Here is a 16955-nt window from a genome sequence, read left to right as displayed (position 1 = left end):
TCCATTTTCCTTGTTTTCCTAAATAGTCTTGTGTTTGCTGGCCTACTTGTTTGCATTGTCCCACTCAATGTTATGTTATTGAGTCAGGTCAGTGGGGTACTCCAGATCTTCTGGATGCAGCTGTACTTGAAGATAGAGCAGCTAAGGCATTATTCTCAGGGGACTAGATGCCTTTATTATCCATTAACTTCATGACCTTTAGGGTATTCTCTGACGTCATTCTCCCACTGGCTTCAAAGGTACTGTATATCAAGTGTTGAAACTTCTCAACCTGATAAAATCCCTTGATAAGGCTGGTGTTTCAAAGCATGAAATGTTACTGATGCAGTTGTACAAGAGCTGAGTGCTGCTGAAACAGAGCTGCCTTGCTTACAGATCTGCTGATGGGTAGAGGTTTTGTGATCCCCAAAATGTCCTGGTCAGGGTCCCAGCATGTAAGGCCTCTTCTGTTCCCAGGGAAATCATGGCAGACAAACAACTGTCTTGGCTAACATCTGAAATGCTGAACTTGTGGGGAGCAGAGACAGAAGTGCTGGGGGACAGGAGTGGCTTAATATGCTCTAAGTTGTAAGGTGCCCTGAAAAGTTTGGTCTAGCTCCAACTTTCCATGCTTTATCCTGGTAAAATGGAAACATTATTACTGGGAACACATACCTTCTGGAAAGCTGCCCTTTTCCAATTTAAGCAGAAGTGGCCGAGTTCTGACATGCACCTTCTGCTGTTTGTCTCAGCCTCTGCTACACGTGTATGTGGATTAGTTTGGGTTACTGGTGTGTTGGAGAAGAGAAAGAAGCATAACCTTCACACTAAACAGTCCACAACATTTATGTTCATTCTGAGGAGGAATCTACACCTGTGCATAGCCAGTGTTCTTGTGCTTTGTTCAAAATACAAAACTGTAGCAAACCCCTGGGTGCTTCCCTGGAAGCAGATGAGAAATGAACAGACCAGAAAATCAGAAAAAGCTGCCCACAAGCATTAGTCCAAAGTCTTTTCCTTGGCAATGTCTTTGTTTTCAAAGATGATACATACTTTGGGTTTTGTTAACCCAGCTGCTGAGTCTTCTGTCACTTTCCTGTCATTTTTCTGGTCAGCAAGAAGGCTCAGAGAGGGCAGACCTACACACACCCATGCTGAGTCTTGTCTTCTCTTATCACAGGTCCCATCTTTGTCTCTGGCCTGTGATAATACTGTGATGGCTAAGAAATTACAATCACTTTTTTAATGTGTGTTTGGGCAAGGACCTGAGTCCAAAGTACCTGAAGTATTACGAGGACTATGTTCTCTTATATTTGTTGCAGGTGGAGCAGGTTTCCTAGCTGCTGGCCTTACTTGGAGAAAGCCAGAAGACTTTGCAAGCACATGCAACCAGTGATACTGAGAGCAGGTCTCCAGCAGAACCCAAATGCTATTTAGCATCACAGTTTGAAGATGCCAGGGACCATGAAGAGCCACACTGAGATAAGGGTGCTGGCACTGAGTCCAGTCACCTGAGCTAATACCTATCTATCAGCCCAGCAGCTGTACCCATCTTTCCCTCTGCACGTTACTCGTCACTCAGCAAATACACTTGTGATTGGTGACAGTGAGCAAAAACTGTTGGGAATTCATTCAGGAAGGGAAGATAAAAGCTCAGTAACTGGAATCTTTATAGCATTCTTCCAATCTGAATTTGCAGAAAATATAAACTAAGCCTCAGGCTGTTTCTGTGTGGTAAAAAGGTGCAATTATGCCGATTTTGTAGATAAGGCAACTGGTAATACTGATTTGGCCCAGGGGAATGGGAGGCAGAACTAGGAGGACAACCTCCTTTGCCTGCCTCATGGCTTTGTTTTTAAGTTACCCTGTTCTTACAGGAACCTTTCTGTGAGGCTAATGGCTTTTCACTGCCAACAGGCATAAAAATATACTTTCAACATCATGTATTTGAAATCCTCTGGCACAAGTTGTATTCACATGCAAAGTCAATGACTGGGAGACCAGGTGCCCAGCTAAATCTAAATGCTAGGCTATTTAACAGAGTAGACAGACAGCCACTAGGGCTGGTGTCTGGACAAGTTTTTAATATGTTGGCTTATCTTCAAGGCAGCTTCCTGCTGGGTCATTTGTGGGCTTCCAGTTGTCATGTGGAATGTTTGTTGTTGCAATAGCTTTATAGTAACGGCACCCATTTCTTGTAAACCAAAAGAACAGGCTTGGCAGGATGACCATTGTGCAGAAACTTCCCATGAACTCTGGGATGTGGACACTCCTATGGGTCCTGAACAAATGGCAGGTGATAAGTGAGTCTATGCACTTCCTATGATACCCAGAGTCTGGTACTGTTAGTACTGGCATCTGAGTACTCTTTAAGTTAAGTTTGAGAGTGCTCCTGAAAAAGCTACAGAAACTTCTGGCTTAGATTTTAGTTTTTCTCTAGGCTGAGAGAAAAATTTTCTCAGGTTAGTGCTGGAGGAATAGGACTGAACACTTGCTGCTGAAATGGGTAGATATCTGCACTAGGACAGTGCACACTGCTTGCAAAGATTTATTGCAGAGATCCCTGAATTAGTATTGATCAAGTTAGGGTGGGTATCAGAGACTCTTTGCCTCCTCCCCCCCAAAAACAACATGGGGTTCTTCTCCAGCATTAAACTTGCTTTGTAGCAGTATTTTTAAGGGACATGTTTTGCTTTTGCTTGAAGACTTTAATTAATTCATTGTAGTTTCAGTTGTTTTCTATTTCTGCAAGTTAAAATTCCTTTGTATATATCCCCTCTCAACATAAGCTCATAATAATGCTGGCATTTAGAAAAAGTTCTCTTTTCTGAACTCATTGGTGCCAGGTTTTCCAGTTAAGTAACTCTTTCCCATGTGACTTTAGCAGCTGATCTCAAAGTCCCAGACAATAATGCTTTATAGTTCTAGACCTGAGTTTTCTTTCTAACTTCCAAGTAGATCTGAGATTGTCAAATCATATAAAATCAGCTAGTTATAAAGGGAAAAGACCATTGGCTGGTCAATAATGTAGCATCTCATGAATTTCTCACTGGTGTAAAGCAGAGATCTCAAGGAGACACATTTCAGGAATATTGCAGAAAAAGATACAGGGACACAGACTCTGGAGAGAGCACTGATAGTGCACCAGCAACATCAATAAATAGATTTGGAGCTTGTCACTGTTCCTACTACAACAACTGTGTTTTACTGTCTAACACCTGAGGTGCCTCTGCTGAAAAGGTAGAGGTTTGCACATTAACATCATCATGAAAAAAAGAGTGCTTTATTGCTTAGTGGTTGGGAAAAGCAGGCCAGGAAGGTGAGTGCCTCCCTCTGCTCCTGACTCTCCAACCCTGCTGCCAAGTCACTGACTACATCTTCTGTTCATTAAAGTGCAGAAAAGTGCAAGAGGTTGGAAAGCAGCTCAAAAAGCAGTCAGAAAGTCAATAACAGTCCAGACATCCCCTCCCTCCATCACAGCAAGGAGTTCTGCAATGCAAGGTAGGCTGGCATAAAATCCTTTCTGAGAGCTTGTTGCAGTGGTGCACTGTCAAGCTTCCTTTTTCTTGCTGTGCAGCTCAGGGTGATGTAATCAGGCCCTTCCAGGAGCTGAAAGGACCCTGCAAGAAAGAGGGAGAGGGATTTTTTTATAAGGACATGTGGTGGCAGGTCACAGGGGATTGGATTCAAAACGAAAGAGAGTAGGTTTAGATTAGTTATTAGGATGAAGTTCTTTGCTGTGAGAGTGGTGAGGCACTGGCACAGGCTGCCCACAGTTGTGGCTGCCCCATCCCTGGAAGTGTTCAAGGCCAGGCCGGATGGAGCCCTGATCAACCTGGTCTAGTGTAATGTGTCCACAGTAGGAGGGTTGGAACCAGGTGATCTTTAAAGTTCCTTGCAACTCAAACCATTCTATGACTGTGTGTGATTCTATGATTTTGGGGAAAGATATATGTAACACTTTAAAATTTCAATACATACATAATTTCACAGGGGTGTTTGTGTAGGATGGGTGCTAATATTGTTACTTCCACCTTTTCCCATTAATGACTCCTGAACAGAGACTTCGGGCTCTTTGAGAAGTGTCTGGCTCCTTGCAGTGTCTTCATGGCACTGGACACACCAGTTATGCTGATGAGAAGATTAGTCATAGGGAGATTGAATGACTTACCCAAAGCCAGAAAATCTGTGACTTCTTCTTAAATTACTGCAATCGTCTTCAGTCTTCTGGGAAATGTACTATTTTTCCTCCCCTTGGGAATGTGTGTAGAAACATTACAACCTTGTTTCAGCTTTCCAGAGGTGAAATCACATATCATTTATACCTGATGCAGTTGCCAATACTCAGAGTGCTCTCCTTACTGCTTCTGTTTGTTTTGCTGGGAGATTCCTGCTGTGAGTTCTGGAGTCCTTGGAATTATTGTTTTTTCTGTAGTACCTGAGATAAAGGACAACGAGCCGCTTTGATTTGAAAATCCATACCACAGCTGGAGCCAGGAGGTTCCACCCCCCATCCCACCCCCACCAGGGAGCCAAGTGCCAGGCTCTGCCAGCTCAGCACTGCTGGTGTCACTCTTTCCTGTTCTGCAATGTGCAAACAGCCCGGTGACGTAGCAGGGTAAAGCTGTTTGAACAGTCTCTCCAGTCAAGGATTTTTCCAAAATAAATTGGACAGGAATTAATAGATGTGCATGTGAGTGTGGTGTTGCACAGTGCAGGTGGGATAGAAAATGCAACATGTTATGGCAGGAAATGAGGAAGGAACATTTTCTCAGCAAATGTGGCTGGATGAGCTGGCAGTTGGTGGCTGCTGAAAGAGGACTGCAGGACGGATGGAGTTAGTAACATCCTGTGAGGGAGCTGTGGAAGAAGATGGTAAAAGGAGGCCCCCGCTCTTTTGTCTCACCTACATGATGCTATTAACACTGATTGCCTACCTAAAGGCTCCCTTCCCACCTTTCCTTTTGCTCCATCACTTGTACCAGCCCTCTAGATCCTCTGACATTTTGCCATGGAGCAGTTCTCTCTGCCTGGGTGGGCAGAGAGCTGCCTCCTCCTGTGAAGCAAATGGAGTGTTTCATCCATCACACACTGGGCAAAATTGGGGCCTTCTTCACTTTTTATCGTTCAGTTTCATGATTTCCTGCAGATTTCTTCATATAATCAGATCTGTAGTTTTATCTGACAGCATCTCCTATGCTCCGCTTTTCCAAAACCACCTGTGAAATTGGCTCATTTTGAACAAATAACTCTTGAACAGTTTGCTACTGGAGGAAAGAAGTTGTGAGATATTTCCCGTGGTATGCTAACCATTTTGGAGGCTCAAAACATGTTTTGTATGTGATTTCCTAGAAGAGAAGACCACCTAGGCTAGGACCAGGCACTTTCTTTCCTCCTTGCAGAGATGTGGACGATGGTGTTTATTTGCAAGCCAGACTAGCAGTGATCTCTGGATCTGCAGTCCTTGGACACTGTGCCAAAGTGGGACAGGAATGGTTCATATTTCATCTTGGAGTAATGCCTGATAATCTATTTGGGATGGATTTTCTGGACTGTCTCTATTGACCTGTAGCAGTGGGGGACCTGGTAAATTAATGAGGCTGGGATATCTCTGAAATCTAGGGAAGAGAGGATGGACGAGGAAGCTCCTTCAGCAAGGTATGAAGAAGAGTGAGACTTCAAGGACTCTGTCTCTGGGGGACTCCTGGTAAGGGAAGTTGAATTGCTGCCTTGAGGGTCCCTCTCTTCAGCAGGGAGTTGGTCTGTGCTGTTTGGAGTGTGCCAGCAGTAACACAGACTTCATGCCTCAGATGGGGCTTTCTTCAGGCAGGATTACACCCTCCTCAGTGCTTGTTCTTGTGCAAGCACTTGGACCCTCATGTGGGGCTGCTCTTCCAGATCACACGTGCCTTGCTGCCATCACATGGTGGCCAGGCTGAGCATGGCAGTGGATCCTATTTTTCCCTAAGTCCTGGCTGCACCATGAGCAGAGAGTACTATAGTGGTGACTGTGTTTGCTTGAGGCTCATGTTACTCTGCTAAGCCCTGGCTGAGGCTGATGTCCCTGAAGTAGCTGTGTGGGTGCATTCCTCCAGAGCTGGCTGTCCCAGTGATACCTTCATGGGGCAAGGTGAAACGGTTCAAGCCCCAAAATATTCTTCTTTCATATGGACACTTTCTGAATGACCTCTGTTTGCAAAGCAATCCCAGTCAAATGGAAAACCTGACCTCTCCTGGTATACGCCATTGAAGCGACCAAAACCATGATCAAAAGGTTATGGAGTCAGATTGCTGCTATATAAAGCAAGTAACATTTTGCTAGAAGCATTGGTGTGAATGAAGGTTAAAAAAATATACAAAGGATTAATTTTCTTTCACAAAAGGAAGGGGGTTGGGTTGGTTGGGTTTTTTTTTCTTTTACAATCTCCTAAGATTTCATGAGGAAGATTCCCTTTGAGTTGTTCAGCTCAGCTAAAGAAGGTAGGAATTTTGCTTGGTCTTTTGATATTTTAAGGAAAATACTAATTAGCCCTGATGCTTTAGTCAGCCAGTGTGAAATGCCAGCCAGCCTATATTTTCTTGCTGATATGGCACCAATCACTGCAATGTGTAGAAAAATTCCTCCTGCTATGTGCTTCCAGGCTGCCCCTCCACAGGGAATGTGTCCTTGTCCTCGTGTGTCCCTGACACAACAGGTCCCACACCTGGTTCTGCTGCTGGAGGGGTCCTGCAAAGACAGCAGCAAACGTGGATGATGGGTGAAGAGGAAACAGCAGATTTCCCTGCATGGACTGTTGATGAACCATAAATAACTCCTGCACTGACACCAGATATAACACAGAAGAGCTACTAAATAACCCAGTCTGTTTTTGCAGCCTCATTGCTACCTCCCTAGATAATATTTTACTTCTGGTTTAAAGTTTTTGCTGTCCTTGCATGATGATGTTAAACTGGAATAATCTGTTCTCTTCAGAACAGAGAGCATTCAGGGAGGGATGCATAAGAAATCACAGGAAGCAAGTTAAATAAAAATCCTTTCATTTTCAATTCCCAGAAGCTCTGTGCCCTCGCACAGAGCTGTGCTATATGTCACTGGCACAGCAGCCCCAAAACACATCCTTCAGTGAGAAATAGGTTCTTAGAAATGTACAGGAAACAGCACTGTGTACTAAGGTCCTCAGCTCCCCTGCAAAGCCAACCCAGGGGCAGCAGCCGTGAAATTTTCTTTTCCCTTTGCTGCCAATGTACCTTGGCTCTCACCCGGGAAAACCTCTACAAGAAGGGTACAGTTCAGGTCATGGCTTGGCAAGCCCTTCATTGCATCAGGACTTTAGTTTCCAGGGTCTCTCTGGGCAAAGCTTAACCTCCCTCATGCAGATGAGGCACCCTTTGGTAACGGGACTGTTGTGCAAAACCAGGCAATATGACATTTCCTTGAGCTCTTGGTTCTCCTTGATCAGCAGGTCTCCCTACATTGAAAAGGGGGTTAGGAATCTGGGCAAGAAATGAAAAAGAGCTGCTCCAGGGGCTGGGAAAACTATGCTGCTACTGTCTGAAATAGAAGCAAATACTCTGGATGTGGTTGGATTAATTTCTGGGGTTCAGAATTCATAATGAGTGGGTAATAATCTATGGGGATCTATGTAGAAGTTTAGGGTCAGCTTCGTGCATTAGGAAAGTCAAGAAAAATGGCTTGGTAAAGGCAGATGGAATTTTCATTAATGGAAAGGTTGTGTGGTCCATCAGAAGGAGAAAGAGTGGGGTGGGATAGGGGGAGGAGGAATCCTGCAAATAGCCTCAAATAGCAGCATCTCCGTGGCACAGGCCAACAGTGTCCCCGGCAAACAAGTGTGCAAAGCTGTCTTGTGGGGCTTGTAAGTACAGCAGGGGATGGCCCCTTCCCAGCCAGCCTTACCCGGCGAGTCACCACCCCGCAGGACTTTCCAGGCAAAAGGGCACTGGGAACAGCAGCTTTGGCACAGCGTTTCAGGGCTTCATGGGATTACTTATTCACTGTGTTCCTGGAACAATTCCAGGCTTCCCAGCTCTGCCACCAGCGTACAGATTCATCAAGTACCCACAAGGCTCACAATCCCCCGAGGCAGGAGCAGGCTGTAGGAAGGTGATTCATATTACAAATCCGGGTCTCCGAAGGACCGGCAGGGCTCTGGAAAGACCGAACCGGTATCCTCATCCCTCCTGCCTCCCAAACGCTCATCAGGGTGATTAAGGCAGCAGCCGTACTCTGGATGGATTTCATTGCTGGGGCCATTGGAGGTAAATACATGAATTACCGCTTGTTGACAAAAGCAGATAGCTGTGTTTCCTTCTTGTTCAGCTAAAGAGCAGGTCTCAATAGCAGCTCTGAGAGTCTTTCAGTTGGGGCTGCTTGTTAAAAGTGTGTTATTCCTTATTAAGTGGGAAATGTCATCAGAGTGGCTTCACAGAGCTGCTGGAGAGGCAGTGCTGCAGCTTGGTCAGCTAAGGTCATCGCTTGCAATCTCCTCGGGTCTGATTGCAGTGGGATAGGGTGAAACTCTAATAGGAAGAGACAGAGTGTAATAGGTTTTGTGCAGATACAAACCGGCTTGTGTGGCCCTGACAGCGAAACCCTCACATGTCTGGCATCCAGGAGTCCCAGCAGGCTGCTGGCATGGTGGCTCTGGGGGGCTCAGGATGTGATTTGTTAGACAGGTGCAGAGGAAACACAGTGTTCTTATTGCATTCCGAATGTTTGCATGAATGACCTTTGCATTATCTTAGGTTAAGATGTATTTGCAGTTGTGATGGTGATCCCAGCGCAGGCGAGCTACGCAGCAGGCTTTGATCTGGGAGAAAGTAGGTTAGCTGGATATAAAAAAAGTAACAGGAGAGAAGTGTGATTAAATTGTAGACATTTTTAGAGCATGTACTGCTCAAACCCATCTTTGTTTTAAATGACAAAATGTACCCATCGGTCTCAGCTCTTTGCTGAAATCTCGTTAGATTTAGTGGAGTATACAAGAGAATATATACCAATAAATACCACATGAAAAGCCTTTGGGTCACTGACAGAAAGGCCAGGTAAACCTACCAGGTGGCTGAAACATCCAGGCCAAGCCTGCATGAGAGGTGTCACTCTGACATTCGCTGAAATTTGGCATTTTCTGTCACCAGGAGCAGCCTGTGGTTCTGCTGAAGATGTTTGTCCTGGCAAGGATCATGCTGAGTCTTACCCTGCCTTTTACTTGCTCATCACCCAATATGTGCAAGTGGAGTGAGGTTTGGCAGCTCAGCAGCATCCAGCCCTGGAGGGGCCTGTTGTGCCTATGCTTGGGGTGTTGGTCTTCCTGGGGTGTTGGGTGTTCCTGGTGTCTCCTTTCATGGAGAGGAGGATATAACCAACCTCACAATGATACCTTCTCTTTCTCCTCCTGTTTCCCTTCTGACTTCAGAGCACCCTGTGGAGAAGGAAGCCCTGTCCTAGGGCTGGCAACAGGATGTCCATCCCAGAAGGATTAACCAAACCTCCTCTCAGATTTCATGTTCATGGTGGGGCAGAGATGATTGCATTTTTTGCTTGGACTCCTTTGCTTTTTTAGCGCAGTTTGAGATAGGTCACTTAAGGAAAAACTTCTTTTCCAAGGGAACATGGAGAGCTGGAAACAGAGTATGAACATGGCCATTCACCTTGGCTTTCTGCCCTGGCTCCCACGCAAAGCCAGGGTTTGTGCTGTGGCCCCCTGTCCAGGCTCCAGCACTGTGTTCTGCCTGGTCACACAGCAAGAATCTCCCATGGGTGCCCTGGGCACAGGCTCAGCCTGAGGGGATGAGGCTGTGGAGATCCAGTTGGGACCAGAAAAGTCTTTGCTTGTTGTAAGGCACTTTACTGACCTCACTGTGTCAGAGAGCAAGACTTTCCATCCTGTCCTCTATGTCCAGCTCAGAGCTTTTCTAGAAGGGATACTGCAACTTTTCACCGGTTGACAGAGCTGGGAGCTTGCCCATAGACATATGGGAGGTACCTGGGCAGGACTTCAGGGCCATCATCCTTCCTCTCAGATGGGACAGCTCCTGGGGTTGAACATCTATCCTGCAAGAACTGGGATGGTTTTGGTGCTGAGCTTGTTTTGGAATTTATGTTTTTTAGAGCTAAAGCAGTTTTCATATTCCTAAGGAGTCTTTGAACCCAGCTAAAAAGCATCAAGTGAGTTGAGGCAACATAAAAAATAAGAGTTTCTGTTTAGTAAATTACATTCTTGTGACCTAGATCTATTTTCAGAGTGTCTTGGGAAAAGCATGGCTTAAGCACCTCTGAAAAACAGCAGACATCATGCCCCTTCAAATTCCAGCCTCTGGCTGCCTCAGGCAGCTGCAAAAATATTGTGCATCACCTCTGGACAATGGATTCTGTGGCAATGAGATAAACTCAGCAGCTTCAGCCTGAGAAACAGTGATCTGCTACAGTTCCAGATAGAAAAAACGTGAGAGGAACACGCTTAGTGACTGTAGAGACTTTCTGTAATCAGCAAATGTGACTGGATGTTTTTTAGGAAGCAGTCCTTCCTGGCCAGTAAAATTGAGCAGGAGGTTGGACTAGAGACCTCCTGAGGTCCCTTCCAACTTGAATTTTCCTATGATCCCATGCACATTTTATAGCCCTGCAACAGTATCAGCCTGGGCCATGGCAAGGGATGGGGACTGATGTCTGGGGCTGTGGATGGCTGCAGGATGACTTGACTCTTATGTCAGGAGTGAAGATTTGGGGAAGTGAAGCCAAGGTCCACCCAGTGGTGGTAGAGCAGCAAGGTCTGCAACATGACTGGGCATTTCCATAGCTGGGAGGTTACATGCAATCCAAGATAAAATAATCCCCACTACCAAAGGAACAGCTAAAGCAGCTCCTGCTAGGGTCATGTTACTGAATGAAGCTCAGCTTGTTTGGGGTATGGGGCCCTGATGCTCCCAACTCTGCACAAAACAAAAGGCTTTTGAAAGTTGCTGTCTGCTCATCCAATGCATGGACAATGATCCCTGCTTCTCCCTGGGTGTCTCAGCCAAGGGTTTGCCAACAGCTCAGAGCTGTTGCAGCCTGGTGGGCCCTGTACAGCTGCCACTGGCTCCCTGGTGATTGCAATCCCACCAGAATCTCTCCTTATTTAAGCTGCTTGTGCAGAGACTCTGAGTGATCCATTTTGTGCACTCTGTGTGTGTAGAGAATGCTGCAACCTCTGCTCAATGCCTGGGAATATCTCAGATAAAGGAGGCATAAAAAGTGGCTCACTAAAACAAACAAACAAACAAAAAAAGGTAATTCCCGGGTTTTGCTATTTGTTTTTGTCACAGCTGATGTAGTGTTACTCAGCAGGAGTCCCATGGAAACCCTCTCCTGTATGCCCACTGTTCATTGCTGGCCTTCTTTGATTTTGCTGTGCAAACAGGGCATGTGTGGGTCATGCTATCTTAGTCCCAGGCTATTTATATCATGTGACAGTGTGCAGAGCCCTCATTCCTCAGCCTTTGATAGACTTGGCTGAGCTCCTCAGCACAGCTGAGCTCCTCAACAAAGCTTGGAGTGCTTTGTGCCCCTAAGTAGCACAGTTCATGGCAGGTTGGGTTATTTGGAGGTTTGGGGGAGCAGTGAAAATTTTACTTTTATGGTCTCCTCCCAAGTGGAAATGTTTGGTCCTTACTGGAACAAAGCTGATGGGGAGTCTTTAGGCCTCAAACAGTCTGTTTGGGCAACCTGCTGGGCTGCTGTCTTTATATCTTAATGTGTGAGCAGGGTGATTTCTCCAGAGGGGAGGTCAGTTCTTGTCAAACACTGACCCAAACCATCCTTGGTATATGACCTGCATGAGCCAAAGCTCCTACCTTCCTTATCCAGTGGAGTGAGCCGGGACTTAGATGTGCATGGTGCCCTCAGCATCTGGTTAGCCCATGCCCATCTCCTCGAAGGTTCAGGAATTCTGAAAATGATGAGATGTGTCAAAATCTCCCTGCTGAGATGGAGTCCTTGGGCAGCTGTGAGGTCGGCACTGTCATCCTGGCATTGACTCTTGTGCTGCTTGTCCCTGGCTGGCAGTGTCCCTGTTTACTCTGGCTGATAGCCGGGAACCTGGGACCACAGACCTGTCCCTAAATGACTCTGTGCATTGCCACTCTCTGCTTGGACCAAAGCCATATTCTTGCTTCTTCAAGCCATGTGATTGCCGGTGTATTCCCCCTTGCCCTCTCTCTTCCATCATTGTCTCTCTTCCATCTCTCTTCCCTTTTCCCCCCTTCATTACTCTTTATCTGGTGTCAGATTTGATAGATGTTTTTAAAGAACAATCTTCAATTTTCTGCAAGAAAGATGCTGTTAGTTTTCCTCTGAGTAATGCACTTTGGGCTTGTCTTCTGCTGACTCACAACAGCAGCTTCTGTTCTCCAGAAGATGGGAGAGCTTTCCAGAGCTCTCAAGAAGCCATGTAATCATAAGAGAACAAGCCCACACCAACAAACACATTTTTAAGTAGATTGGGTTCTTTCTTTTTTAAAGAACTCGGTGAGATGCAGTTTTCAACAGGTGAGCCACAAGATGTGCCCCATATCTGATTGCCTGGCTGCCTGATGGGCTCATCCAGCACTTCTATGAACTTGATCTCTGTCTAAATAACTCACGTGGATACAGCTCCATTGTTCTCCAGCCTGATTTCCTCTCAGGTCACCTGGGCAGGTGATGTACTGGGAGGAAGTTTGCTGGTCAGCACGTTATTACCTTCTAACACAGCTCAGAGCTGAGAAATGCAGTGAGGTGAGATCTATTTATTACTGCAACAGAGAGAAATCCCTGTTGGAGCTCTTTAGCCCTCCTTACTTGCCATTAAGGCAGTAGCTTTGCCTTGGAGGATTAATACATATCCAGGGGCTATTTTAAGGTTCTAGGAGTGAGCGTGGATGTTGCTGGGGATTGACAGCGGCCCCAGGGCCGGACACGTCACAGCACAGGCGGCGGTCAGTGATGGTCAGCTGGCCGTGCTGGCCGGGCCCTGCAGCCGCTGCCTCTGGACACTCCCACCGCTAATCCCTCCCTGCCCTCAAACCCCTGGAAAACAAAATTCCTCCAGACCGTGTGAGTGGGGATGCTCTGCGCCTCACGTGAGGATGCTTGGTCATAGTCCAAAGATGCTTTAGTGCCTGAGCTGACAGGGGAAACAAATACAGCCCAGTATCCTCCCTTCATCCTTCGTGGGGCAGCGCTCTCGGTGTCTCTCCCTGTCTCATCTTGCTCCATCTTCTTGTTCCTCCCTGATAAGTTTCCCATACTTTGTTTCCTCCTCTGAGTGAGCCTTCGTCACACAGAGAAATCTGCATTTTTCTCTGTCATTCTTGGCTCAAACATCATCACTGGAGCTGGAGAAGTCTGGTGCCAGGCACGGCTGGGCTCTGGAGCTGTTTTCTGCTATTCCCCAGAGCCCTTCTGCCATGGGTGAAATGGTCTGTTGTGACATGTGCTGCTAACCATCTCCAACATATTCTCTGTTTCAGGTGGTCTAAGCACAGCTGTGGGTTATCCACTGGACACAGTAAAGGTACCTGTTGGAGCTTTATTTTTTGACTATAGAACAAAGAGGCCCTTTTGTTTTCCCCCTCCTTTTCAGAAAAAGAAGTCCCATTATAATTCTTTATCTGCATTACATCTCCATATCTCACTGTATTTGGTTGTGCTTGTCTCTAACAAAAAACAAACAAACAAACAAACAAACAAAAACAAAAAAAATGGTGATGTTATTTTATGGTTAATTATCTGGTTTGCTGCTATGGCATTCGTTGTTTTATTTATTTTTAATCTGATATCTGCATTTTAAAGTCGTCCCTGTATTCCTAGGTGAGAATTCAGACAGAGAACCACTACAAAGGATTTTGGCACTGTGTTCAGGAAACATACAGGACAGAAAAGGTAGGTGCCTCTCATCAGAATTGCTGATACCAGTTGCAGACACCTTTCAGAGAAGCAGAGCTGCATCTGTTAGTTTGGGGAGGAGGGGTACTGGTGTCATACAAGCATCTGTTAGGAGAGGGTGAAATTTAGCTTTGCTGATGAGCTATAAGGTGGCAATAAGTTTTGACTCAGGAATGCACATTTGAGCAGATGCTTTCCCATGCCCTTCACCCTTAAAAGCAGCCTTTTTCCTTCTGTTTCCCACGAGGTCCGGGGATTTTACAAAGGTGTGACAGCATCAGCGCTGGCTGTGTCCGTGGTGTCCTCCGTTTCCTTTGGCACGTACAAAAACGCCCTGGATGCCCTGTGCAAGCTGCGCTATGGGGCTGCAGATGCCCAGCCCTCCAAGCTGGATGTTTCCCTGGCCGGAGCCGCTGCCGGCGCTGCCCGGGTAGGTCAACAGCCCGCAGGGAAAGCACAACAAGAGATCTTGTTCACAAACATGGGCGGCTGGAAAAGCAAGGGAATGTTTTTTCAGTCCTGGAGGCCACAGAGGAGCCTGACATGAGTCTGGTGGGTTTGTTTTTGCAGGGGAGGTCACGCTCTGACCACACTGACCCTTTCACTGGTGTGGCCCAGTCCTGCTGGGCAGCTCGTGCAGGATTTGGTTTGGAGCACCAGAACGATTAATAACATGCCATTAACATGACACAGACCTTGGCAGCAAATGCAGGACAAGGAAGAAAAAACCAGCATAGGCAGCAAGCTCCCCAAGGGGCTGCGGTGGTGTGTTTATGTAAGGAAGATATAGCTCAGAGTTAAAGCACAGGTCGGTGCTTTCCCAGCTGCTGCAGCAGCATCGCTGCAGGAATGGGCAAGGCACAGCGCTGCCTGGTCAGGAGTTAAAACTCAATGGGGCACCACTGAGAAGTGATGCTGCCTGGCAAAGGTGCAGGATCCTTGGACAGGGAGGTGAGGCTGGGTCTAGGAGCAGTTTCCCACAAGGAGATGAGGGTGAGCGTCCATGTGAGCGTGGTGGAGCTCATCCCATCACGCCAATGGCACACTGGGCAGAAATGTGTGCCTGGTCACAATGGCCTTACAGAGCAGTCCAGATGCTCAGGTTTCTAGGTGTCTCCTAGCAGTCAGTGACTCAACATGGGCTAACCTTTTATAGTCTGCATGGTCTTGGTTCAAATACAGATACAAATAAGAGCCTGATGTATGCTTCCCTGTGGCTGGGGACATCCCCCTTTCCACACCCATCTAGTTTAGCAAGCAGTTACAGGTATTTAATATCCTGTGTTGGTTTCTGCCTTCCTCTCTGCCCAGTGCAGCTCACACACGTGTCCTGCTGCTGCTGGGTGGAACAGCACAGGCAGAGGGGAGGAGGCTGGAGCTTGCTGGAACTTGCACACAGTATTATTGCCCGGGAGACAAGAATTTACAAGAGGGAGATCAAAACACCGTTTAACTGTGAGGGTTAAAATGCCATTCTCTGGTGTTGCAGGTTGTGTTGACAAACCCTAGTGAAGTGGCTAAAGTTCGGATGCAGACTCAGAGGAACCCACACCCTTCCAACACACATCAGCCTGTTTCCAAGCCAAAGTACCAAGGGTCTCTGCACTGTCTGAAGGTTATCATCAAGGAGGAAGGTTTTGGGGGTCTCTTCAAGGGCTGTTCTGCATTACTCTGCAGGGATTGCTCTGCTTCTGCAGTATATTTCCTTTCCTATTCTGTCCTGTGCGACTGGCTCACCCCAGATGGGAGAAATAAACCAGGTAGGTATTGGAAAGTGTCTGGCATTACCTGCCAAAATGGCTTATTTAGTCCCACACTAAGAGGGAAACCAGGCTCTGGGCAAACATCATCCAGTACCTATAAAACTTCACCCAGATCCTCATGAGGGGTTGGTTGCTCAGCGTGTGCTGGTTTTGGCCCCAGGCCCAGTGCCAGCAGCTTCACTGGCCCCACCTTGTCCCTAAGCAGCTCCTCCTCCTCCTGCAGGAGGGGTTTTTACCACACACTCTGGTGCCTCGAATGTAGATATGAAATCCTGTTAATGTGAAAACAGGATAACTAGAAATTAAACATGGACAAAGCTCCTGGAAGCCATAATGGAGCTCCAACAAGGGTCAATCCAGAGCTGGAATATAAAGTCCAGGTGGAGAAGGTAAAGACACTTCAGATTCTTAGCTGTATTTGGCTCCAAAAAGCAATTATCCACTTGGAGAAAAGATTGAATAGGTAAGATTCAGCAAAAGAACATCTCCCCTAGAATTATAAAAAATTAGATCCATCTGAAGAGGGTGTGAGTGCTCTCAGGCTGTTCCACATCTAGTTCACATGGTGTTCAAAGTGTCACATGTGCACAAATTCTCTGAGATCACTGGAAACACACAACTGCAAGAGCTGCACAAAATAACTCCCAAAAACCATGAAAGTTATCAAAATTTGTTGTCAAATCTGAGATGGCTGTAGCTGAAGGAGACGCAAGCGAACTGCCCTTCTCCCTTCACTCTCTCCTGCAGGTTTCCTCGTTGTGCTGCTTTCTGGTGGTTTTGCTGGAGTCCTGGCCTGGGGATTGGGTACTCCCATGGATGTCATCAAATCACGCATGCAAGTGGATGAATCGGACCAGCACAAGTACAAAGGCCTGGTCCACTGTGTGAGAGAGAGTGTGAGAAAGGAAGGGGCAAAAGTGCTTTTCAAAGGACTGGGTTTAAACTGCATTCGTGCCTTTCCCGTGAACATGGTAGTCTTTGTAACATATGAAGGTGTACTGAGATTTACAGAGCATTATATAAACAAAAAATAGCTTGTTCCACTCTGTCCAAAGTGTACTTTATTTATTTATTTTTGGTAGGACAACATCCAAAAACAACTGTTTAATTGATCGTCAGCATAAGAAGCATGGACATTTCAGCCCAAATCTGATTGATGGTTTTGTTTTATTCTTACAGGATTATAAACTCATCAGGGAGCCTTGGCTTCATATAAAACCTCCCTTTTATCTCATTAAGGTATTTAGACTGTAGCTGCTCCTTAGGCCCTTGAAACACTTGCAAATTTT

General features: G+C 46.4%; 1 protein-coding gene across 1 annotated transcript; it reads left to right on the top strand.

Moving 5' to 3' along the window:
* Nucleotides 1–7980: 7980 nt before the first annotated feature.
* SLC25A47 (solute carrier family 25 member 47) lies at nt 7981–16714 on the top strand. Its single transcript, XM_083863589.1, has 6 exons — nt 7981–8256; nt 13489–13532; nt 13829–13900; nt 14151–14333; nt 15393–15663; nt 16414–16714. The coding sequence occupies exons 1-6, from the start codon at nt 8229–8231 to the stop codon at nt 16698–16700; spliced, it is 885 nt and encodes a 294-aa protein (XP_083719715.1). The 5' UTR covers nt 7981–8228; the 3' UTR covers nt 16701–16714.
* The last annotated feature ends 241 nt before the right edge of the window (nt 16715–16955 follow it).

Source organism: Zosterops lateralis, assembly GCF_965231275.1.
Source record: "Zosterops lateralis genome assembly, chromosome: 6".
NCBI lineage: Eukaryota > Metazoa > Chordata > Aves > Passeriformes > Zosteropidae > Zosterops > Zosterops lateralis.
Note: the sequence above shows the minus strand (reverse complement) of the source record. Positions and strands in the feature narration are given on the sequence as shown.

Excerpts from the sequence above, each read along its gene's own strand:
- SLC25A47 (XM_083863589.1), top strand. The coding sequence starts at position 8,229 with ATGGATTTCATTGCTGGGGCCATTGGAG. Across the intron at positions 13,533-13,828 it reads ATCCACTGGACACAGTAAAG|GTGAGAATTCAGACAGAGAA; the intron begins GTACCTGTTGGA and ends CTGTATTCCTAG. Across the intron at positions 14,334-15,392 it reads CCGCTGCCGGCGCTGCCCGG|GTTGTGTTGACAAACCCTAG; the intron begins GTAGGTCAACAG and ends CTGGTGTTGCAG.